Raw genomic sequence first — 24,679 nt, 5'->3', positions numbered from 1 at the left:
GACTAAATGCCCTGCTTACTGAATGGAAAACTGTCACACTTATCAGGCAAGCCAATCAAGCCCAAGTTCTACTATATTGAGAACTACTTATATGTCGATACTATAATACTAATTGAGGTGTGAGTAAAATGCTGTCTTTACCACTTCTTGCTCTGATTGTCTGATTGGTTATAAGATAGTGTCAGTGTTAGCAATGTTTTTGCCTATCACCAGTGGCAATGGTTAAATGGATTTTAATCCATTATCCATAGTTGCCTTGGAAAACGTTTTGAGTCTGACTCAGTGCCTCCAAAATGCATCTAAAACACACTACATAGACATACAGTATTATTTAATCTGTATGTGTTGAGTTCAGTGCCATTTCCACCAAACCAATTCATGGTAGCAGAAGCCAAGCCCATGTCAGACATAACTACGGTTAACTGCCTCCTCCTTATGGTAACTACTGCCTCTGTAAAACAAATTGCCAAAATATATGCTAGTTAGGTTTCTAATGATACAATTACACCAGACACACAAAAAGATAATTGATGAGATTGTAAATGGATGGATTCAAATGCACTTGGGAATTTATCAATAATTTTACTGCAAGCTGCAGAGAGCTGTCAAGTAGACACAACCCGACACTAAAAGACTGACAAATAAACCAGCAGTCAACAGGTAAGCTGACAGGAAAGAACAGTGTGATGCAGAAAAATGTTTATGATACAGATGTAAACATTTAAGGAGGAGCCTTCTGTAACTTCAGACAAGGTCAGTGGTCTCCTGTTCCTGTGTCCCAATTCTGACATCTCCTTAACTTATTCAATATTTTGTAAGGATTTCAGAGCATATTACTAAAATAGTGTGTGTAAGTGTGTTTATCCATACACCAGTCTTATATTTTCAAATTCAAATGATGATGCTGACAAACTGAGAAACGTCATGGACTCTTTACCAAACCTCTTTCCTTTCCAACACCCATTTAATAATAACTGTAAATCTAAAATAACTGGATAGACGCAGTTTTCTATGTATGTATAGATATGCACATGGCTTTTCCACCTGTCCAACTAGTTGTTATCTTGCTATTATCAGTGTAGTACATTTAAATCTATGCCAGTGAAAATGTTCTTATACAGTGGCTGAAGTAACATAACTGTATAAACCCGATCCCACAGACACATCATTGACATTTATCAGACTGCCAGTGACAAAGCGAGTAGCAAGGTATTTAGCAAAGGTACATTTTAAAGAATGACATATATAAACAGTGTTACAATCAGTTTTTGTAAAGGACAAAGTGAGATACAAGATGAATCCTTTGTGCCAACAGGATTAACATATTATGTCAAAGGGTGATAGTTTATTATCTTTTGTTTTCACATTCTCAGACTGGAATCTGTTGCATCTGTCATCACACTGTGACCCCAGCTTTAGTAGAGTACCATAGCAACGTAACAACATAATACAACAATAAAAACAGCAACCAAAGTACAACCAGCTGTAGGGGATGATAATTAAAGTAGGTGCCAGAATGAATTTGGATATGTCTTACATGTTTATATATTGTATATTGTGAATACTGTATGTATTGTATTGTGTGTATTACTGCACACCGAATGACCCGGGGCAATAAAGTCTTGAAATTGAACTTGAGAATCTGGAACATGGGTGAGTTCATGGCCTTTCCAGGGAAGCTGTGACGTTTATCTGCAAGTGAACGTCAGCCAGAAGCAGTTCTGTGGACTTGAGCTCCTTCGGCTGTGACGAGACCCAGAGAGAGATATTACGCAGTTTATAGACTGCGAAGATAGGTCAAGTAAGATATCTTAGCAAACACTAAGTAGTAGGGGTTTTATTGTGGTGGAATTCAGCTCTCTGATATCAATAATTATGATTCAAACATGACTAACATGATTATTTCCAAATGATTAAAAAGGACAGATCACGTGTAGAATCTTTTATTGAAAATGGCTGACATTTAAATAGCAGTGAACAGAAAATTGCTGACGCTACTGACTTTGTCGTCTCTTCATTCCCCATTTAGAGCGGGGAGTTAATACACATACAGATACACATTACACCTAGTGAAAGGCTGGCAGTCTGGAAAGTGTCTAGGACAGTGGAGCACTTTCACCTCGGTTGAGTCTGCACACACAGGCACGGCTGTTCTGGCCCTGTAGCTTAGGGGCTGCATGGCTCCAAATATACAGATCAAAAAGCCTCCAGCACAAGTTCACCTTGTCCTGCTCACAGAGTTGGTCATCCTCCAACCCAGGAGCCCAGAACAGCAACCTTAGTATATCGAAGGCTCTTCTTGCATTGCTAATGTTGACGAGTAACAATATTCTGTAAGAGTCTAAGCGGAGACACTGCTGTGGACAGTGAGTGATGATCATTGCTGATTGTTGTATTTGTAATACATGTTTTGAAGTATCTACAGTATATCATGCATATGTGAAATGAAACTGATTGCACAACCAGTGGTATATAAAGTGGAAACAATAAGACACAAGTATAAATAGAGCATACTAAAATAGTGTAGCTTTTTTGTGTACATAATATTGTAAATGATCCGTACCTTCAATGCATAACAAGAGTCCTCCAAAGAGAACCTGGAGTGAAGCATCTTCATACAGTCTCAGAATCTCTTTTGCCTCTCCTCTCATTTTTCACTGAGATTCTCACCTACAGGCTACATTGACTTCATGTGTATCCCATGGAGATTGATAACCCGATCAACCATTACCATGTGCAGGGAGTCAGTCAATTGGCATCACAGATTTTTCCATCATAGTGACATTTATTAGCGCTGCGCAGTCAGCAGCACTGGGTGAAAGGCATTAGGCGAGAAGGGCCTGTCATTCCTCTATGGAGAAAATAAAGCGCTCTGTCCAACAAGCAACAAATTGGGAGACTGAACTCCCACTTGCCAAGACCACGTGTTTATCGTTAATCCAGGAAGGTGTTTTCTTTGTCTGCGATACTTGGTGGTTTTTGAAGCTTCAGACAGAAGAGGGTGGCTCAAAATCCGTTGTGTTATTGCTTGGGTTCAAACCAGCTCTGACACACCCAGAGACCCACTGATCCTTTCCAGAGAGCACATTCTCTCCTCTTTAGCAGGCCTCAGTCCTGTCCAGCAGAGAGGGACCATGTATAGCATGCTGCCGCCACTGCAAGACAAAAGGCAACAGCTGTCACACAGGGGATAAAATCCCTCATATCTAAACAATTCCCAGCTAGACAGCTAGAGACAAACACACACACAGTCACACACACACACACACACACACACACACACACACACACACACCTTCTCATACAGCATGGGTGTGCGGCGGTTCTGTTGAGTCTGGCGTTAACGTTCTGTGTGTTGCGCTGGTGTCGATCATACTGAGCTTCTCTGTCTCATTCCTTGGTTCCTCCCTCCGCCTTCCCCTCTGCCTGCACAGTCTGCACCTACGACTGACAGAAACAACCACCTTATAGAGCAATGTTTTCTATTAAAAATTTCTCAAATAGTATTTTTTTTTATATGCAGTAGCAATGGTCAGAGTTTTTCAATAACAAAGTCTATTGTATTTACAGTTTTACACTTTGTTATCTCTCTTTCTCTCCCACACACACACAAAGGCTCACTGTGAACAGATGCAGATGAATACAATGAGGAGAATCAGGAAAACAAGGCCGGCAATGACGCAGGCAATGATGATTTGTCGTTGCTCTCCTATTCGCCAGTCCAGGTCCACATATTCACACCTGGAACCAATGAAACCTTGCTCACACCTGAGACAGAAGGAGAGGGCTTTTCAAATAAAATCCTTACAGTGTTTCCATGAATCCATGATTCTTCAAATAGTTTCAGTTCCATATATACTGTAGCTTCATATGAATTTTGATTCCTTGCTCCCATCTCTTCCCCACATTTCTCAAACTATATTAGGACACAATATGTAAAGATCTTTATGCTGCAAAGTATATTTTAGCACACTGAAACTGCAAATCCAATGTGGCTGTGTGTGGATTAAATTACTGTACAAGCAGTGGACCAACAACACTAGAACTGTTAGAAATTAGAACATGATGTTGATATGCTGCAAAGAATTTGAGGCCTTGGTGTCCTTGGGTATTAGTAGATAAATTAAAAACACACACACACACACACACACACACATACACACACACATTCATTCCGTATTGGGTCATGAGAATTCTGTTGACTCTCTCCTCGGCTACCATTCGCTCTGTTTACACCTTTCTTCCTTCACCTCCTTGTCATTTCTTCCTCTGTCCTTCGTCAAGCTCCTTCTAACTTTGGCTCCCCCTCCTCCTTCTCTCATATGCCTCTACCCAACCATGCCTCTGCACTTAGCCATATCACTCACCATCATATCTCCATCCTTTTGCAGTAGAAGTCTCTTACCTGCAAGAGGGTGCCTTCTGTTCCTTAATGTAACGACATTCCCCGTGGATGCAGTAGTGCTTCAGCTCCTTGGGACATTTTGAGTAGTGGCCATTCCACTGTCCTGAATCTTCAGCGTCTGTTGTAGATATGACATGACAACATTTAAAATGTGTTTCAGAATGATAGTGTAACAATCCTGCTTCACTGAGACTTTGCTTTAACAACAGTATATAAACTGACTGAACTTACAAACTAAGACTGCCTCATATTACGTATTCACTTTAACTGCGTCACTTTCTATTAGTGTCCTGCTTCTCCATGCAACCTGCAAAGCTTGCTTCCTTGACCTACAGCCTCACACTCTGGTATGGCCCAGCATATAAATAGACTGGTGGCAATATGATCCATAGAGGAAGCTGGACGAATAAGTGCCAGGAACAGTCTGATGTCATCAAGATCTAATTAAATGCATGTGTCAGTTACTGTAATACAATTCTAACACAACAACACTTTCTATAGATCAAATTCGTGCAAAGTCATGATACAGTTATGATTCCCTTTCTCTCTCCCTCTCTGTCTCTTTCTCTCTCAGTGTTGCTCATACATGCACACATGCACACCTGTGAGCCGCACACACACACACACACACACACACACACACACACACACACACACACACAGTTGCTTGCTGGCCATCTTGTTGAATTTCTGACCACGCAACTTCCAGTTATCCCTCCTGCCTCTCAAACCTCAAGGCTACCGCTATCGTTTACTACCAATTCCCAGGAGATTATCTTTGAACATGAGCTTGTAAAAGAACACCGAAACCTGAGAACAGGCCTTTTGCAATTACCTTGGTGTTGAAAAGAAAAATATCTGGTTACAAAAAAAAGAAAACTATCAATGACTTTCAAAATACTGAATACTCAGTGGATTTATTATAGTAAATAACTTTTTACATTTCCTCCTTACAGTTTTTCGCAATTGTTTACACACTAAAACTGGAACTTGGGACACAATCACTAAAACCTGAAACTCATGTATCAAATCCCTAAACCAAGTCTGCAAACCTACAAGCACATTTTCAGCTTTTCACTCAGTTTGCAATTCTCTATCACACTTTTTGCAAAACACTACACACAGTAATGTGTAGTTTTCTCTCGTTCTCTACATTAGACACAACATTCAAAAACTAAAATCACATGTGCTCATTTGGAAGCACTGCCATCCCAAATGCTTAACTTCATTTACCAATTGGCCACATCCACTCATCACACATATAAACACTAATATCTGAATTGTTCACTCAGAAATCAGAGCTTTAGCACTATAAAAAAAAAAGGCCACAGGTGAGCTCTCTTGCTTTTGAGAACAATGGAAACCAATGTTTCAGTGAGAGCTAGAGCAAGAGGAGTGAGAGGAAGAGGAGGAAGAGGAGGACGAGGACAAAGAAGAGCAAGGAGAACAGTTATCTCAGATGAGATCCGGGTCACTTTGGTTCACCATGTGGTCCACATGGGTTGAGCATGAGGGAGGCTAGGCAGAGAGTCCAGTCCAACCTGAGCTTCACTGCTGCTTCCATCATCTCAATATTCAGAAATAGGACTACAGTATACTACTGTATAAAGAACAGTAGCATGTTGTAGAGAGTAGGCTACATGCCTGTTACACCTCTCTACTACTGCTACTGTTCTTTATAGTATACTATAGTCCTACATATCATTAGGCCTATGCTACTCAGTGATGGTTGGCCAATGTTACAGTAATGTGTAATTTCATATTGAAAAAAAAAATATTCTTGTACCATAACCAATCACATCATGTTTTTAGATCTTGTGCAGAACTGAGAGACGAACAACCTGTGTGAACATGGCTTATGATGTAGATGAGGTGCTGTCCGACCCAAAGAGGAGGCAGGATGCAGCCTCAGTTTTTTTTTATCCTTTTACATTACTTGATTGATGATTTGTGGGGTTTTGCATTTTGTATTAGTGTTTTTTTGGTGGTTTTGTGTTTTGTGTTTAGAGTTTTGAGAAAATGAGCCCTAGTTTCAGAAAACATGTGTAAGCAATTGTGAAAAACTGTAATACTGGTATTCACTGAAACATAGACAACAATCATTTAAAACAACAAAGGAATTTATAACAAATCGCTAGCCAATGATGAAAACAGCCTCCAGCGTATAACAGGGAAGTTACTTGGCCACATAAAGAGATGGTGTTGTATTTCTCAATAGCACAGAGAAGCTGAGAACAACTAGGCCAGGCCCCTGATTGGTATGGGCACTTTAATTACACCTCTGCTTTCTGGACAGGATGGAATATGACACCTCTGCAGCCTATCGCTGCCTTTCTCTGTCTGTCTGTCTGTCTGTCTGTCTCTATATCTTGCTGTCACTCTATCTTCTTATTGTGTGTGTGTGTGTGTGTGTGTGTGTGTGTGTGTGCGCGTGTGTGTCTATTCACATTTGTGGTATGTCCATTCTTCCATAAACTTCCATTTTCAAACTTCAAAGCAACCTTTTATGACACCGCAGAGGAAAACCCGCCCCTCCTCCCTGTGCATATCTACCTGTGCAATTGTTTCTGTCGCCATGGTGATGACAGGAGGACACAGTTCGATTGGCAGACTCCTCGGTGGCATTCCATTCTGCCAGGGAGTATTTGCATAAGGCCAGAGCTGTAGCCAGGAACACAAACAAAGGTGATCACACACACACTCACAACAAACACACACACACAAACATACACACACCCATATGCACATGCACAATGCGCAAACATTGTAACCAATCTCTCACATTCCACTTATGGGCTCTACTTAGGAAAGGACCATTAAAGGATAAACATGTAATATACAAGTATAATGATCACAATCCAGGTTATAGGTGAATACCTGCTGAGTCATGACACCGACCTTACAGGGTAGGAAGAAGGGACAGATGTGATTCACTATTCCCCCCCCCCCGCCACACTTATATACTACCCAAGTACACAAGCCTACTAATTGCTCCAGTCCAGTCACAGAGCAGTTTGATTTAAGAGTTTATCACAGACTGTGTAAACCTATCAGACATGACCTCTGTCTTCTACCTAAAATGTCAGGTTTCATGCTACTAGAGATGCTTTGACAATGATTAGTGTTCACAGGAAATATATATTGCTGGTGTGTGGACTCTCCATTCAATCATTAACTGATACTTAGCACTGAAGTCTACAAACATAGTACACTGACGAGAGCAATGTCTTGAAACTGCAAAAATACAGTATGCCAACAATGGAAATAAACATTTAAGTGGATGCATACAAAGGTATTTTTACATGTACATGGTCTATGTCCTGTGAGAGGAAAATTACCACAAAGAACATATAGTAAAGGTTAAGGAAATCCCTTGGAGAAGAGCATATCTGATATAGACCTGGTTCTAATATATCTGTCCTGGGTTGCCAAACTTTGCTGTGATAGCAAAAAGAAAAACAAGCATTCTGTTTACAACTTACAGGTAGGCGAGGTGAACACTGAATCAAGTAAGAGACATTACAAAACAATTACAGACATTACAAAACAATAGTAAAAACTTACCTGTTAGTATTCCTACATACAGTCTGTGTACCTTGGCCATCTCCTCACTGAATCAAAGTGCTGGTCCAAGACATGAAAGTTAGAGCCTGTGTCGTTGACAAATAAAGGTCAAACTGGACTGATCCTTTTCTCACAGATCAAGGACCAGATCCATTACACAAGCTGTAAGAGTTCTCCAATAGTAGATTGTATTGTGGTCCTTCATGGACAGCAGTTGAGTTCATAGCCAGGAAAGCATGATGGCCACCCAAGGCAGATATGCAGCCCAAGGTGCCTGCCTTGGACTGTGACTGCGCCGCAGCAGAGTATGGTGGAATAGAAGGGGTGGGACTGAAACCCAATCCTGCTCCCCGCCCCTAACTTTAAAGGAGAACACGACTCCATTCAACAATTCAGGTTATCTCTCTGGCCAAGAATAATACAGTCATTATTCTTGAGTTCCTCGTTCTTAAGAATGAAATAACACAACCGGCTCATTCACTGACAATGAAGGACAGTTTAAACTTTGTTGACTTCAGAACATTTTAGCTTACCAGCACAACACTTCATCCATTTGTATTCACTTCCACTGTGTCGTCCTGAATATTCTAGTGCCCATGATACATGACCAGAGTTGTGCGGGTACAATCTCCTGGACCAGCAGGGAGTGGAGGAATGTACTGGCTGCAGGAGGAAAACAACAGTGCATGTTGTGGATTCCTGCAGAGTACAGTTCCACTGGAGGGTCTTGTTGTGAGCTGAGTGCTTTTGCCACCTGTGAAGATGCAACAGCACTGCCATGTTTCCTTGAGTAGGGAACTTAACTAATGTGTATGTCTTTCAGACACATATTACTCGCCATCTATGCCAATAAAACAGAAAAAGATCAAGATTTAATGACATGCTGTCCACCACAATATCTTAAAACAATTGGACCGCATTGATTGATTGATTGATTGTAAAATAATGTTATGAATTGTTACGTTATTTTGACCCAAATCCCCACCCCACCCCCCCACCCCCTCTCTCTCTCTCTCTCTCTCTCTCTCTCTCTCTCTCACACACACACACACACACACACACACACACACACACAAAAATATATATATATATATTTTTTTTATTTTTATTTTTTTTTCAAATGTTAGTACACCAAAATTGATAAGTTCTAACCAACTTTTGCCTCTTAAACTATTATAGGAGCACTAGTGGTACATGCCAAATTAAATCAGCAAAGTCTGATGGTTTTTCAGATTTAATCTGAATCAATGAAGTAACCTTGAAAAAAATAGTGTGTAAGTAATGTGTATCAATAATTTCCACATTGCTAGTGTAAATATGATTGTGTCAAATATGTAATCTAGTTATTTACCATTACACAGGATTTGATGTTGTAGTCCTTTGTGCCATAATCCAAGGTGAGCATTCATACAAAAGCCCAATACAGAATGTCCAAAAAATGATGTGCTAACTGAAAACGGTGACTATAGAGGACAGCAGGCTGTGCCATCATAAATCTACAGGACCATCAGACAGGCAGCACCATTCACCAGCCTCCTAATCTAAATGTTACAGCGCTGAGTGTGTGAGTTTGTCACTGGGGTTATCAAGCAGGCAGCTCCCATCACAGACATTTAATTACTTTATGCTCTCGACACCAAATACAGCTTAGTCACCTACACTCCCTGTATCTGTGCTTAGGCTTTCCATGCAGTAAATTCACGATGGTTGAACAACCCTGCCATGTTTATGAAATACCTTATAGTTTGTTACTGTTAATTGCACAGTTCTTTTTGCCGTTTTGCTACTCAAGCACTTTGGGCGATGTGCCTGTAATAATGACTATGCCTCCGTAATACTTAACTCCTTTTCTGCATTGACAAACTAAAAGCAAAAAGGAAAAATGCACAACACTTTTTCCTTTTCCGTGGTGTCAACTCAAATGCAAAAAGCAAAAAGCAGTAAAATTGCTTTTTTATTTATTGCACTTACATGAGTAAAACGATTGATACGAAGGTACACGCATTCCCCAGCAGCTTTGTAAAGCTTCATCATACTGATACAACAGCTATTTTTAATAATAAAAATAATAAATAATTGTATTTGTATAGTGCTTTTCAAGTCACTTTACATGAAATAGTATTTAGTATAAATAAAAACACTGTGCAAATACATAGCAAGTATAAAGGTTATACAAACTATGTAAAATTATATAAAAACTAAAACAAAGTAAGGCAATGAATTATGTGGCACAAACAGTAGTTGTAGTGGTCAGTCACAAAGTAGCACTCAATAAAACAAAATGATAGAATGGTCAGGAGGAAGAAAGCCAGACAGCTAAGTTATAGAACACAAGTAAGGAGGAAAATAGGAACTTTGCTTCCCTTATCTCTATTCTTTCTTTCATTTCAAGTCATTTCCAATTCTTTGATTTCAATTCATTTTCAATTCTTTGATTTCCATTTATTTTTCAGTTTATTGGATTGTTGCCTTTCCTTTCCTTTCTGCTTTATTTGTCTCTGTAACATTCACTATATTTTTAATTTTACCTTTTATCTACATGCATACCTATACGTTTCAACTGCATGTCTGGACTGACTGTGGTAGTAACCTTTACAGGCCAGCTGGTGGCCCTATTAGATGCTTTAAGTCTTTAAGTCTCCTGTACTTGAGCATGTGTTGGTTCCCTCTACTGGCCTGCAGATAGCACTGGTTGACCACATGAGCATTATACAGTAGAGCAATAGCAATCCATTATAGTATGCTTGATAAGTAAGTTTTATATAACTCCATCTCTAGAGAAATCACTTTTATAGTGTGTTAAGATGGTAATTTATAACTACATTGATTGATTGGAATGTGTTTTGATAATTGATTTCTTAAAGAATCAGTGTGGAATGCGGTTTGTTCCATATTTTTATGCTAGAGTTAAAATGAGAAAAGCAGTTATGAATTAATTAAGAAGTTAAGTTTAATATAAAAAAATATCAGAAAACAATGAATGAAAGAGAGACTGTGATGCGCTAGATGCGCAGTCCAGTCTGTGTATATGTGTGTATATGTGTGTGTGTGTGTGTGTGTGTGTGTGTGTGTGTGTGTGTGTGTGTGTGTGTGTGTGCGTGCGTGTGTGTTGTTCCATATTTTAAAAATGCGTGTTATAAAGTTTGTTGTGCAAATAAACAAACTTGATAGGATGAGAAATCTGGAAAGATGGGGACAAATGGGTAAACACTCTCTGGTGTAGTCTATACTTTATGACAGAATATACTGTAAACACAGTGGCCAGGTAAAGAATAGCTGGAATACTTTGACTTAAAGTGGAAACCTTTAAATTAAAGAACTCATTTTAGTCCTATTGTCCAGGACAGCCTTATTATTTGTGAACATGAACATTTCATGCCTAAAGCAAGGAAATGGAAAATTAAAACTTGAACCTGTGAATGAACTGGGTTGGTCCAAAGAGAAAGATGACGTATTTTCCCCCAATTCATTCTCTATGGAGCAGAATCCATAGTCTTATGTCTCTGGTAAAGGTGGTGTCAGAGCAGGAGGCCGGCCCAGGGATACAACGACAGTTTTTGGTTCCAAAATATTAGCACTATAATGCACAGTAAAGATCATTTGGATATAAAAAAAAAGTAAAACATTTGGGTCCACAAAATTAACAGCCACTTGTTCCTTGTCTGTGGAGGAGCTTCAGATTTTAGATGTTGATGATATCCTTGCTTCAAGTGGTAGTTCTCTGATTTCTACCTTTGTGAGTTATTCATGTTCACATATAGAGTTGTAGATACTATAGGAATAATATGAATTCTTGTCAAACTATCAGTTTTAGCACCATGCACCAGTTCCTGTTATAGAGAACACAGTTATTACATTACTTGCCAAGATGCTCACAGCTGACAAGCATGTAACTAGCACTAAGCCACCTTTCACTTGTTATTATTAGTTTCACTCTTGACATGGAGATGTTGATAAACCCTTAATTTATTGTATTAACTAGAAAAAAATATAATTATAAAAGACTAAACTCATTCTCAAGCTTAAGGAGCGTCAAAAGGGAGGAACGTGATCTTCTCAATGTAGGATATTTGAACAAAGATGTTAGGAGAGGAGGCATCAACATGGGAGAGCTATTGAGACTCATCCCAGGATAGTGTGCTGAGGGGAAAGGGAAGTGACCAAGCAGAGAACTATCTCATGACTAACCAGGGGTCTGCTATAGGTTGTTTTGTTTTGTTTCTGGGGCAATTCTCTCAATCTTCAATTTTCTAAAATAGGACCTCCATTTTAGCACAAATACAGATAAATCAAATGAAAAAGTACGAACTAAAGAGTTGATGTCTTTAAATAAAATGGAGGAAAATGCTTCCTATAATCCAAATTAGATACCAGTAGTGGTGAGTCATATTTTATTTCTAATTTAGCATAGCCTCAAGCCTCTGAATTAATTTAAATAGCTTTAATGGCCCAATGGGTGAGTGAAATTTAGCTCTGCTCAGTGTCTGTTGCAGTTTTGAACAGGAAGACCCAGTTTCCTCTCTCTGGCTGCGCTCCGAACTTAGTCTGAACATCAGGAAGCTCCAACGTTGTAAGATTCCAAGAAGCAATTTAGAGCGCTGCTATAAACATCCGCTTTGTACAATCCATAGATAATCGCTCTATGACTCTGACACTGTTCCCTGTATAAAACAGAGGGCCCACTTTCAGGATTGGGCCAAACATATTAGCCCTCAAAAGGAATGGGAATAAAGCTACATGCAAGACTTAGATGAAGTGGGCAGTTTACACAAAGCCCTTTTATTAAGGTTTAAGAGCCTTGTTCAATATACACATAAACAAACATCTTGTATGGTCCAACAGTAATAGCATTTTTGTTGAAAACAAATATGTGTTAAATCTCCCCTTTTCACATCTCCTTCAATAACATGAATTAAAAAAGTAAAAAAAAAAAAAAAATACACGTCATGTAAGCATAAAAAAGGCTTCCTTCAAATCTACAAAAAGAAAAAAACAAAGAAAAAACGTTTTTTCTGAGTGAGTTGCCAGTTGCCGGTTGTGTCCACTCATCCTTCTTCTGCAAACAAAAAGTGGAAATCTTTTAATTCCCCATTTGAAATTCTCCAGACCCAATAATGCTCTTCAATATGTGTTACTTTGGTGTAAAGGTTGTTACTGTAACTTGGTGGACTCTGACCTCAGAGGACGGCACAGGAGCGCGGCTCTCTGAAGGGGTTGCTGCCAGTGGGCACCCCGACCAGCAGGGCGTCCTTGCCTGCGTTCTGCAGACAGTACTGCTGCAGCTCTGCAGCAGCCTGGGACACCTGGGAAACACACAAACACTGATACAGCACCCTGACATCGCACAAGTAGTATGCAAACATTTAGGCTCCCTCTGAAATGTGTTGCATTTCTTGTGAATGTTGACTTCCACAAAGATGTTCATCTGAAATACAAAACCTTCTACTGTATCCATTCAACAGGCGACTTAGCATAGCAAGATGATTTCTTCCACCACCCCTAAATTCACAATATAACTGCGCTTTAGTCTAATGTGTAGCATATATTTAAATACCAGTTAATTCTGTCTCCTGTTCTTTTTCTTTTCCTTTTCCTTTCCAGTTACCTTGATTCTTTCCACACTGGCCTCAAGCTTCAGTTGCTCTACCAGTCGTCGCATGTTGGATAAATTGGAATTAGAGGTCATGTTGGTGGAAGTTTTTTTGGGAGAGAAGTAGTACTCCTTGTAACAGCTTCTTCAGTCTTTTAACACAGCAGTTGACTTCACTAATGGGCAGAAAATGCTCACGGAGACTGGCCGGGTTTCTTTCCAAATGGCCTCAGCCTGGTCCACTCCACTCTCACTGTTAAAGAGACTAGGAAGGATACAAGTATACTGAGCTGCAGAAGTATTTGAATAGTGATATTTTTAAAATTTGTTTTAGCTCTGTACTAAATTTGGATGTGAGATGATACAGTAAACTGCATTCAGATATCATTACAGCATTTTATGTACAGGTCCCCTCATTTCAAGATGGCGAAAGTATTTGGACATATTAACATTCTATGCATTTGTAGCCTTTTTGTTGTTGTTGTTGTTGACTTTCTGAAGCCTACAAATGAGAAAAAAATCAGCAGGCGAGCCACAGTCTGTGCACTTAGCTGACACTCTTACCCAGAGTGACTTAAAATGAGTGAGTAGGTGTTGAGTGTCTCACTCACAGAAACTTCAGCAGGACACATGGCTGCTGATTGACACATCTGATGTTGAGCAGGGATTCACAGGACTGAGTCTGAACCGTCAGCTGCAAGACCGTCTCTCGAACCACAAGGCCATGCTGTTGCTTTTTATTCTTTCAGACAAGCTAAAAACTCCTTCCAGATAAATGTGCAGAAAGCAGCCAAGCAAACACAAGTTATATCTCCAAACCTTTATCTGTCTTTGAGACACATTAATCCAGCTGTCTCCTAACACATGCACCCATTTGTCTTCCAGATGAGGTAAGTTATAATAATGCAACTTTGTTTATATTGTACTTTTCTAAAACAAGGTGTACAAAGTGATTTACAGGCAGCAAGATAAAAAGTATCACAATACAATCAAATTTAGAACAAGGCAAAAACAAAAGAAAGGGGACTAAAGAATAAAAACAACAAACAACAAAAGACATTTTACACAGGACTAGAGTAACAATTAAACAATTATAGTAAAAGTAAAATTTAGGATAAACTTCATGGAATAGACCTGAACATAAGATTACGTAAAAGCCAGTCTGTAAAAGTATGTTTTGAGATGTAATTTAAAAGAAGAAACTGACTCAGCAAGTCTGACCTCCTTGGGCAGTAAAAGGTAAAAATCTACCACACAAGTCTATTGTTAATAGCCTAACAATATCAAATAGTTTATCTCATAATAAATGTTATTCAAGTTGTACAATTTGTAAAAAAAAAAAAAAAAAAATGTTTTCCAGGTTTGTCATTGTCTCCTAACACAACTTTCAGAAATTGCTGCACTCTTTACAGATATCAAGACAGGTGGTGATGTGTTGAGTATACGTTGTGCAATTTTTGTTTTATTGTAACTAGTTTGTAATTATGGGGTACTAATAAAATAACAATGCTGTAGTTACAGGGTAACAGAACAAGAAGTCCAGGAATTAACGGGTAACAGTACCGTAACAGTACGGTAATTATGAGAGATTTATAAGGTAGTTATGGTTTGTATTTTTGTAATTACTGCATACTTAAAAAATTATTACAGGGTACAATAACACAATTAGGGGGGACAAAACAAATGTTTAGACCCTAATTTGTTTTATAAAAGGATTATGATGGTTTTTATTTTACATTTTATATTATAAAATTGACATATTTGATATTTCATCTGAACATACTTTTTTGTTTATGCTATATTGTTACAGAAATGTCACCAAACAGCTGGTCTAGGGTCTCCTCTCCTAACATCGATTACCAGATGGACGTATGTGACTTTCTGCTAAACTGTATTTACTGTGGGGCAACCTTGTACTTACCCTCACTTACTTGTACTTACTCTCAGTGAAAAAACAGCCACATTTAGAATACATATTGATTATGTTGTTAGTAATAGAGGTACAGAAAATGTTAGTGGCCAACATACATCTATTAATTCCATTACTACAGGTTACCCATAACTGCAGGAATAAAGGTGTGTTTTGAAGAAATGTGCAGACACTGTAACAGTAGTGTTCAAATAAATGTATTCAACTAAAATGATTCAGTTGTTCAATTGTGTGAAGTGGATAGGAAGATGACAGGAGTGCAGAAGTGGCCTGCATGAGAGGGTGTCCAAGCAGGGCTTTGGCTCATCTCCTTCTGTTTGGCAGGTCTGTTGGAGTGGCGTCTCTGCTGTTGCAGCCATGTTGTCAGCAGATTTCTTGTTCTTCCGCCGGAATATGTGGGATAGCCAAGAAAAGAAGCCACGCTTCTTCTTCTTTGGTTTTGTTGACAGGCTGTTCGAACTCTGAGGTCCTGTAGGTTTGGCCAGTTGGACGGGTGAAAGTGTCTTTTCCAGGGTCAGACCGGACAGATCCTTGGTGTCCTTTACAGTTTCAACCACAAGGCTTGGTGGAGCTTTGACCTCAACCTGGATGGCTGGAGCCTGGGACGCCAGAAGCAGGTTGGTTGATCCTTCCTTGAGCAGGTGAATCAGGGTGTATTCAGCAGGAGAGACGGGGAGAGCCTCCTCTGAGGTGGAGATACTGTCAGGTCCGGCAGAGAGGACAGGGACTTTTGTTCCCTCACAACATTCAGGTTGATGCAGGACGGTCACAGAGCTTTCAGCAGCGGCCTCAGTCTGTGCACAAGAGTCAACTGTTTCCCTCTTGATGATAAAAGGACATTGTTCTTCCTCCTTCTCCAAGTCCTGGAGGATCAGCGTCAGTTTAGAATCAGCTTTGACGATTGGCTCCCATTCATCAAGATAATCTTGAGTAGGGGCATGGTGTGCAGCGCAGGTGGCCATAAATGTAGAACTCACTGATGAGGAATCATAGATGTGCTTTTCGCTAAGTTCCTCCTCCTCCAGGAGGACTGAGAGAAACTGCATCAGGTGAGAATCAGTGCTGCTGACAACAGGTTCCCATTTGTCAAGCTGGTCCAGAGTCGGCCCATGCTGTGGGGAGCAGTCAACTACAAATCTAGAGAGATGTGATGAAGCGTAGAGGAGCTCCTCACCAAATCCCTCCTTCTCCAAGTCAAAGTGGGATTTGACCAGTGGCTCCCACTCATCTAGCCAGCCCAGAGTGGATCCACAGGGTGAGCAGCAGTCAGCCTCAACATGCTGAGCTGGGTGGATGGATGCTCCAGCATTACCTAACACTGTGTCCTCTGTCATGAGAAGAGACTCTTTCTCTGCGGGAGGAAGGTCTCCTTTGTCCATATCCAAGAGAAGTTTGTATGCTGATGAGGCTGCACTGGTTATTGGTTCCCATAAATTGAGGCTCTCAAATCCACAAGCAGGTTTGGAGCCGAGACCAACAGCAGACTGAGGTGAAAGGTCACAGTCGAGCTCAGCAGTCACTCCAGAGAAACTAGAGGCTTCAGCATAAAGGTATTGCTCCTTATTCAGGACTTTCGCAAACATGCAGTTGATGTTTTCATGGCGATCGTCATTAAGGGCATTGAGTTGAGCAACCATTTGCATGTGTAACAGGTGTGATTTTGCGTTGTGTTATGTAAAGGCACCACAGACCAGGATTCACAGTTGAGTTGGTTTATTTTGATAATAGACAAACAGTGCGATCACTGAACTGTTCTGGAACATGTATCTTCAGCAATGATGATACTAGGAATATAGAAACACTCATGTTACCATACACACACACAGCTTGGTAGTTGGCTAACTTAGCTAGCAACATAGCCTACATGCTGTTGTTCGTAAAACAGATATAATGAATATGCAAATCTACAATTGCACAAAAGTCTTTGTCCATGTCTAAACTCCTCTAGGAACATACAGTATACGTTGGTATAATGATAAAATTATGAACAAAAATGAACATAAATATAAATAATCTGCACAGTGTTATAACCATGACCTATCTTACACAGGCAAGTTAAACTGGGAAGAACTTAAGGTGCGTTATTCCTTTAAAGGCAACCACACAAGTATTTTAAAGTGACAGGACACTAGACCAAAATACATATACACCTCTGGTACAATGGCAAGTGGAAGCATTATTAACCATGTTACACATGGATGCTGAAAGAAATGCAATGGCAACATCTTAATCAAATAATCATAAGGCCACCTGATTCATTCAAGGCCAATATACTTCATCATAGTCCATATAAAGGAATTATCCAATTGCACACTGTTAGACTTTGTTTCCAGTTTACCCACATCTTTATTTTTCTTATAACATTTGCAAAATTAGGCTTAAGGAGCGAACAATGCATTTCGCTTGTTGCTTCCTTTCATCATAGTTTTGTTTCAACAACAAACCTAACTGTGAATTTATAATGTAAGTCAAACTAAGGAAGAACTGGACACAAATGTAAATCCTTTAACACAAACAACTAGTCTATCCTGACTGTCTGTCTCTTGTTTGTCTGTTCAGCAAAATCCTCTGTACTAATCTTTTCCTGCTACAATTATAAATACATGTGGCTTACCAAGATGGAAATCATTCTCCATGTTTTCCTTACTAAAAGGTTGTTGTTATATTGTTGTCTCCAAATTAATGCAATGTGAGTTTTCTGTCTCAGTTTGCAGGTGAACACCGATCAGATGAAACTGTGAGTCTGTCTCTGTGTTCAGGTCAGTCTGTCTTTATGACGCTGACATTCTAAATTCTATGAACTCTGCTGCATTCTGTCCAGCTGCATTATGATTCATCAGATGAAGCTCAGGCTCTCGTAAACTTTGATGACATATTTTTAACCCTAGTTAAATCAAGTTCTATGTGTCCACACAATCTATTTTGGTCTTCAAGTGCGGTCCTTGAATGCGCGAAGAGTAGTTGTAGAAATTACGAGCTTACCAGAAGCCTTTGAAGGCATCTTTTTCTCTGGGCAGGTGTGGCCATGGGTGTGGTGTGTTCCCTGAAACCCACGTGGCTAATGAACTACAACAGGATCTTCCTGTGTCCTCATTCATTGGTCGGCTGGTGATTATCTGGATTGTCGTGGTAAGTCGCTTTTGCAGAAACGTAAACAATACAACACACCCGACCAACGTAGGAGCCTGAAGTCTGCGGTGGCACTAAGGAAATGTGAACTAACTCGGTAAACTTAGCTTGACCTGCCGAGGCTCGGAGCTGCCAAACTTCCAGGACTCATTATCTGAAGTGCGTCTGAGTGTTTGCAGACATGGTGGAAGTGTTTTCCGGGCGGACACTCCTGAATAAAGAGGGGGATTTCGTCGACCCCGAAGAGGCTTTGCGGAATAAAGTGGTCGGGATCTACTTTTCTGCCGGATGGTGCCCACCTTGTCGAGATTTCACACCCATCCTGTGTGATTTCTACACCGAACTTGTTGAGGAGGGCGAACCCCCTGCTCAGTTTGAAATCGTTTTTGTGTCATCCGATAAGTCGACCGATGATATGGTTGAATATTATCATGATATGCACGGAGACTGGCTCGCGCTGCCCTGGACGGATGATTACAAACAGTAAGTAGACAGTATCAAACGAAAAAGCGCTATACTGTTCCTATAGAGAAGTGTAGTGTGTCTGTGATACTCACTAGTGAGTTTATAGCGACTATATCTTACTGTATGATATTATTTATTTCCTTGAGTAGAATATTTCTGTTGGATGTGATATCTAGGCTATCCATCTTAATTCATAGTTTTGCTGTGTAATAGGCCTATCCTTCCAAAATGTATTGTCATTACCCTTCATTGCCCATATCACCCTTAAACATTGATATAACACTGCTAAAGCCTATTTTGTACCAAGTATAATAGGCCTACATGATCACTGACTGCTATTTGTCTTCAACTATGATACAGGGCTTCCACACTTTTCTCTACACCAACTCATTAGACTGCACTGTTATGTAAAATGCTTAGGAGGGTCACCCTCTCAGGGATTAGGTTTAAATACAGAGCAGACAAAGATCCTTCCACAATTAAGTGTGACAGTGGCATGTAGACCGATGCCTGTCTGCCCAGTATTGATGGAGCTGGGTTGTCCTCGTGTCCAAACGTTGAAAAACTAGGTCAAAGCACACAATGCTTCTTCAGAAAGCAGAAAAAGCAGAGCTACAGTTTGTGTACGGCCTTACATTCAGTACTGAGTTGCCAATTTCATGTAAAATCTCTCTCTCTCTCTCTCTCTCTCTCTCTCTCTCTCTCTCTCTCTCTCTCCCTCCTCTCTCTCTGCCTGCCTGACAGTGAGTTGAAGCAGCGCTACACGATCACAGCGGTGCCCAAGCTGGTGATAGTGAAGGAGAACGGAGAGGTGATCACAGACAAGGGCAGGAAGCAGATCCGAGACAAAGGCCTGGCCTGCTTCAGGACCTGGCTGGAGGCTGCAGAGATCTTTCAGAACTTCAAGGGCTAGGAAACAGCGGGGGAAGACCAGGAGGATCTCAACCCATCACTTTTTCATGTGGATATATAGGGCTACTCTAACAGCGTTTGCTGATTTTGCAGGGTGAAGATGAACTCAACTGGGCTAGTTAAACAAAACATCATTTTCACATTATAGAGAGCTGAACAAAGCCAAAGTAAAACCAAATCTCTTTATACGTTCACCATAGTGGCTGGCTGTTCTGAAAGATTTTATTCATAAAAGACAGACCTCAGGCTAGTCCAGTGTGGTTCAGATCGTCATGATACTTTGAAAAAGGTATTAGTGTGTAATGCTCTGCTTTACATAGGCATGGTGGTACGTTTGTACGTTTTGATACCAGCGACTTACAGTAGTGTCTCAGTGGACTTATTTTTATTTAAATAGCCTGAGGTTCTTTATAAGCTATTACACTGATTAAGCATATACACTTAAACTTTGCCTAATATCAAGTATATATCTATGCACCATATGTCTACAGCGAGTATGGCATGTATATTTCCAAAGGTGTGAATTGTAGATTGAGCTGCTTCTATATTTTTTATATTTTCTTTTATATGAGTTGTTAGGCATGTTATTAAAAAACAGACTACATGCTGTGATTCTGGTCATGTCACTGTCATGGGTGTGTGTGTGTGTAATGTGTTGATCTTTACCTGGCATTTCTGTTTGTCCTGCTGTGTTATTGTGTTGTGGTGTCAAGGAGCTGTATGCTTCACGCAGTCTATGTGCAAACACAGGCTGATTCCCCTCTGTCTCGTTAAGATGCACAAAGCCCACAGGACAGTGTTTCCGACATGCTAGCACACTCACCTGGGCTCTAATTGCCTTTCTCCCCTGTGTGTATGCTAACGGTGGCATAATCATTTTGTGAATAAAAAAAAATCCAGCCATTTTGATGACAATGTGATTGTGCGCAGGCCGTCCCTCCAGGTCTGACTGTTCTGTAGGATTAGACCTTGTAATTCTACACACAGTTTAGCTTGCACAACACTAAATATAATACCATTAATGTCCCATGGCTTCATTCAGGTGGATTTGACTTGGGATGTGACTTTCATTTTCACAACAGGTCTGGTAGAGGCGCTAAGTTGAAGCACAATAACTGCATTTTCAAAACAAAAATGTATTTTCTGTAACAGTTTAGATTAGGGAACACATATTTACTATTAACTATGGGTTTTCCCTCAATAGTTTAATAATATCTGTCAATAAGATGTGACACTAGCACCTTATAAGCCCCATACTGAGCAAAGCATACTAAGACCCCAATGTGCAACAACTTCCTTACAGACTGTTATAAGCACTAATTAGGAGGCTATTGAGGGAAAACCCATAGTTATAACTATATACCAATATATATATATTGGTGTATACAGTATATATACCAATATACCACATTATAATGTGGTATATTTGTAGAATACAATAGTGCAGAATAAGGTGCTAATAGGTTTGTAATGACTAATAATGAACCAATAGACTACTAATATGCATATTAATAAGCAACTTATTGATAGTTAATATGTGTTCCCTAATATAAAGTGTTATTTATCATGACCGTATTTTTATTTCCTCTCGAAATTCAACTCAACACCTCTTGTTTGTATCATTACTCCTTTAGAGAGTTGAGGTAGGTGCCGCGTCATGCCATGTGGGGGCGCTGTGCTGTTATTTATCAGAGAGGCGTAATGATATCGCTGTTCCCCTCTGAATTTGACAGTAGTTAGGACAAGTTTTCCCTCACTCTCTCACTCAGATAGGCTACAAACTGGGCCCAGGCCGAGTGATTGAATAAGAGGGATGATTGCAACACTCAAGCAGACTTGCCATGAATTGCTGAATCAATCATGTCCTCAAACGCTGAAGAAGTGGGTTATGATTATGATAGGCTAAATTTGGAGGAATTTCCTGTTCAGGCTGAACTAGAGATGCATGTGGTCTCTCATCCTACGTTATAGCCCCATTTAGCGCGCCAGTAACTCAAGTTGTGCAGTATTGTGGTCAGCCACAATCTATATAGTCCTATCCAGGACTCTGAGCTTGTAGGGAGTGGTGAGATAACAGCCTACCTCTCTCCAATATTTTTCTCCTATCTAACGATCAAGTCTTACTGTATACTTATAGCAATTGCATGAACTGGAGGCCAATTCATCTTCATCTCAACCACCATACTCAGACCCCTGTTTTGGTGTCCTAAGAAACCAGGGAAAGCATTATAATCATTATAAAGCATTATAACGACCTTTGGGAAGTGGTGTTTTACATTTTCAACTAATTACACTTCACTGATCAGGTTTTGACAGGTCAAGTCGGCCCTCATGATTTCTAAGGTTCTGTAGACCAAAAACATGGATCTAGTTGTAGTTCTAGTGAAAGAACTATATCATAAAATATATTTCAGAAGGATAGCAAAATGCAAGTCCCTGAAGGAATATTATAGGAATATTATGTTGATATCATAGGAGTTGGAAATGTACAGTTAAATAACTACTGAGCATCACAGATAGAGGTCTTTATAGGGATATAGTGGGGATATTATTGTGATTTTTCACAATTTTTTCTTTCATTGTGCAGTCATTCACAATGAAAGAGGTTGAATCCAGAGTTCAGAATAAATTTAGGTCCATATAGGACTGAATAAAATGAAATTAAGCAATTCTCACTCCAGTTCACCTAATATTTGCATTGCCTTTTTGACCACTGTCTACTGACCCCAGTCCGCATACCTACGGGTCAATGGGAGAAGATGGACCTCTTGTCGACTTTAAATATGGAGTCCGCCGGACTTCTTGCTGGCACTAGAATGAAAGGCAGTAGTGTTTCCTAGTGCCGTAACGGCGTCCTGAATCAAGTAACAAGGCTGCCTTTATGTGAGAGCGGGGAGGGAGGCGGGGATGTGGGAGGACCAGCGGGTCCTGCACACCAGCATCAAGCCGGACATGTTAATTAACAGGGATTCCGCTCCAAACTTTCAAAATAAAACCGCAGTGGACATGCACGACAAGAACTCTTAGTAACAATATTAGTAATTTATTGATATACCTAATGGAAGGGTGGAAGTAACTCGTTACATTTACTCAGGGTACTGTATTGAGTTGCTCTGTCTGTACATTTTACTTAAGTGGGCTATATTTTTGCTGTAGTATTCTATTTCACTGCATTTTAAATCATATCCATTACAGAGTACAGATTTTGTAGTTTCTTCATATGCCATTCACACTGAACAATCAGTCAGAAAAAGATGTGGGGAATAATCTGTCTTTACTTTGTGTGCCCTTTATTTTGTCATTTCTAATAATAATCTGTTTTGAACATTGTCCTCTCATCCTTTTAGAATTGCATGGGAAAGATCATAACAACGCTCTCTTTTCTAAAAAGTAACTTAGTAGTTTTGAATGAGCTACTTTTTTTTTACATTTACTTCAGCAGATCTTTACTTTTACTTCTACTTATGTCAAATTCCAGCAAGGTAACAGTACTTCTACATTCCACCACTGCCTAATTGATTGCTTATTGAATTCTTTATTGATCTGTGGAGCGGTGAAGGTCAGCTACAGAACGGCACCACTGGTGGGGTTTCAGTCTCCTGCTCAAGGACACTTCAGTGGGGCAGATGCTTGCTGACATGGGAGTTGAACCCAAGTCTTCAGGTGGAAAGTCTCTAAACACTAAGCACTATAGGGCACGCTGCCGCCCCACCAAACATTCATTCTTTACTTGCTTATTCCTACATGGGGACTGAAGTCCCAGCATACACTGGGCAGGGAAACACTGCATCACTGGGCTGATACAGACAGACACACACTCACACTCATATTCCTACCTCAGCGAAATTTAGTCTCCTTTCTGTGAGGTGACAGTGCTGAGCCACTGTGCCAGCCCCTAACACCCCACCAGTAGTATTAGTTTTAGTAAAACAAAGGAAAATAACAAATGTAGGCTATATAAGGGGGTTAAATTGCCCATATGAATGAATGGGAGTGTGAGTTATTGTCTGTCTATCTGTGTTTTCCCTGTGATGGACTGGTGAGCTGTCCAGGATGTTTCCCCGCCTTCTGCCCAATGCATGCTGGGATAGGCTTCAGCCCTGGATAAGTACAATGAATGAATGGATAAATATATTTAAGGATGCATCCGGTGAATAGCAAATAATCTACTTTGTATATAATCTAATTTGTAGGCTTTATATAATCTAGATATAATATTAAAATATAGTGTGTCAACAATATCATATTTTTAGTAGCCTATCCGTTTTAGGGGCAGCAGGGTGGCATAGTGCTTAGGAAGGCTGTGCTTCATTCGATGACCTGGGTTCAAGCCCTGTGACAGCAAACATCCTTGAGCTAGTCACTGGATCCCTATCGGGCCCTTGCGGGTGCTGCTCTGTAACTGACAGAGGATCAATAAAGTCTCATTACATTGTTTCCAGATAAAGTTTCACTCCATATTTGCTGCAGTGTTAATGTTGACATTTTCTGTTGGTCTGTAGGCTACAGAACACATACCATAACGGTGTATGCCTACAGCAAATATCATCCACTGTGGGACAGTCCAGAACCTGTTTTTTTTTTTGTTTTTTTTGTTTTTTCCCAGAAGTTTATGCTTTTATTTTGAAGGCAAAATCTCCTAAATTCCTGTGTTATTCCGTCTAGGTCTGGCTGGCTTGACGCA

At 40.0% G+C, this 24,679-nt stretch overlaps 3 protein-coding genes across 3 annotated transcripts; 1 reads left to right on the top strand and 2 right to left on the bottom strand.

The window, feature by feature from the left end:
* Positions 1 to 1,935: 1,935 nt before the first annotated feature.
* On the bottom strand, positions 1,936 to 8,099 carry btc (betacellulin, epidermal growth factor family member). The gene is made up of 6 exons (XM_071544400.1): positions 7,970 to 8,099; positions 6,959 to 7,066; positions 4,406 to 4,523; positions 3,622 to 3,768; positions 3,296 to 3,447; positions 1,936 to 3,155 (listed from the first exon to the last, which is right to left on the bottom strand). The coding sequence occupies exons 1-5, from the start codon at positions 8,007 to 8,009 to the stop codon at positions 3,300 to 3,302; spliced, it is 561 nt and encodes a 186-aa protein (XP_071400501.1). The 5' UTR covers positions 8,010 to 8,099; the 3' UTR covers positions 1,936 to 3,155; positions 3,296 to 3,299.
* Positions 8,100 to 12,729: 4,630 nt separating this feature from the next.
* Positions 12,730 to 13,761, bottom strand: gng10 (guanine nucleotide binding protein (G protein), gamma 10). Its single transcript, XM_071544396.1, has 3 exons — positions 13,575 to 13,761; positions 13,146 to 13,272; positions 12,730 to 13,025 (listed from the first exon to the last, which is right to left on the bottom strand). The coding sequence occupies exons 1-2, from the start codon at positions 13,653 to 13,655 to the stop codon at positions 13,147 to 13,149; spliced, it is 207 nt and encodes a 68-aa protein (XP_071400497.1). The 5' UTR covers positions 13,656 to 13,761; the 3' UTR covers positions 12,730 to 13,025; position 13,146.
* A 4,841-nt stretch (positions 13,762 to 18,602) lies between these two features.
* Positions 18,603 to 20,891, top strand: nxnl2 (nucleoredoxin like 2). The gene is made up of 2 exons (XM_071544399.1): positions 18,603 to 19,101; positions 19,828 to 20,891. The coding sequence occupies exons 1-2, from the start codon at positions 18,800 to 18,802 to the stop codon at positions 19,994 to 19,996; spliced, it is 471 nt and encodes a 156-aa protein (XP_071400500.1). The 5' UTR covers positions 18,603 to 18,799; the 3' UTR covers positions 19,997 to 20,891.
* The last annotated feature ends 3,788 nt before the right edge of the window (positions 20,892 to 24,679 follow it).

Source organism: Centroberyx affinis, unplaced genomic scaffold (assembly GCF_046629955.1).
Source record: "Centroberyx affinis isolate AG114_WGS23_722 - 3 ecotype Tasmania unplaced genomic scaffold, CSIRO-AGI_Caff_v1 ptg004554l_1, whole genome shotgun sequence".
Taxonomy (NCBI): domain Eukaryota; kingdom Metazoa; phylum Chordata; class Actinopteri; order Beryciformes; family Berycidae; genus Centroberyx; species Centroberyx affinis.
Note: the sequence above shows the minus strand (reverse complement) of the source record. Positions and strands in the feature narration are given on the sequence as shown.

What these genes read in the sequence shown, in the direction of transcription:
- btc (XM_071544400.1), bottom strand. Translation starts at nt 8,009, where the DNA reads ATGGCCAAGGTACACAGACTGTATGTAGGAATACTAACAG. An exon ending in CGACAGAAACAATTGCACAG is followed by an intron (nt 4,524 to 6,958) that starts GTAGATATGCAC and finishes TATCTACAACAG; the next exon opens with ACGCTGAAGATTCAGGACAG. An exon ending in CAGAAGGCACCCTCTTGCAG is followed by an intron (nt 3,769 to 4,405) that starts GTAAGAGACTTC and finishes CTTCTGTCTCAG; the next exon opens with GTGTGAGCAAGGTTTCATTG.
- gng10 (XM_071544396.1), bottom strand. Translation starts at nt 13,655, where the DNA reads ATGACCTCTAATTCCAATTTATCCAACATGCGACGACTGGTAGAGCAA. An exon ending in CCAGTGTGGAAAGAATCAAG is followed by an intron (nt 13,273 to 13,574) that starts GTAACTGGAAAG and finishes TGTGTTTCCCAG; the next exon opens with GTGTCCCAGGCTGCTGCAGA.
- nxnl2 (XM_071544399.1), top strand. Translation starts at nt 18,800, where the DNA reads ATGGTGGAAGTGTTTTCCGGGCGGACACTCCTGAATAAAGAGGGGGAT. An exon ending in TGGACGGATGATTACAAACA is followed by an intron (nt 19,102 to 19,827) that starts GTAAGTAGACAG and finishes CCTGCCTGACAG; the next exon opens with TGAGTTGAAGCAGCGCTACA.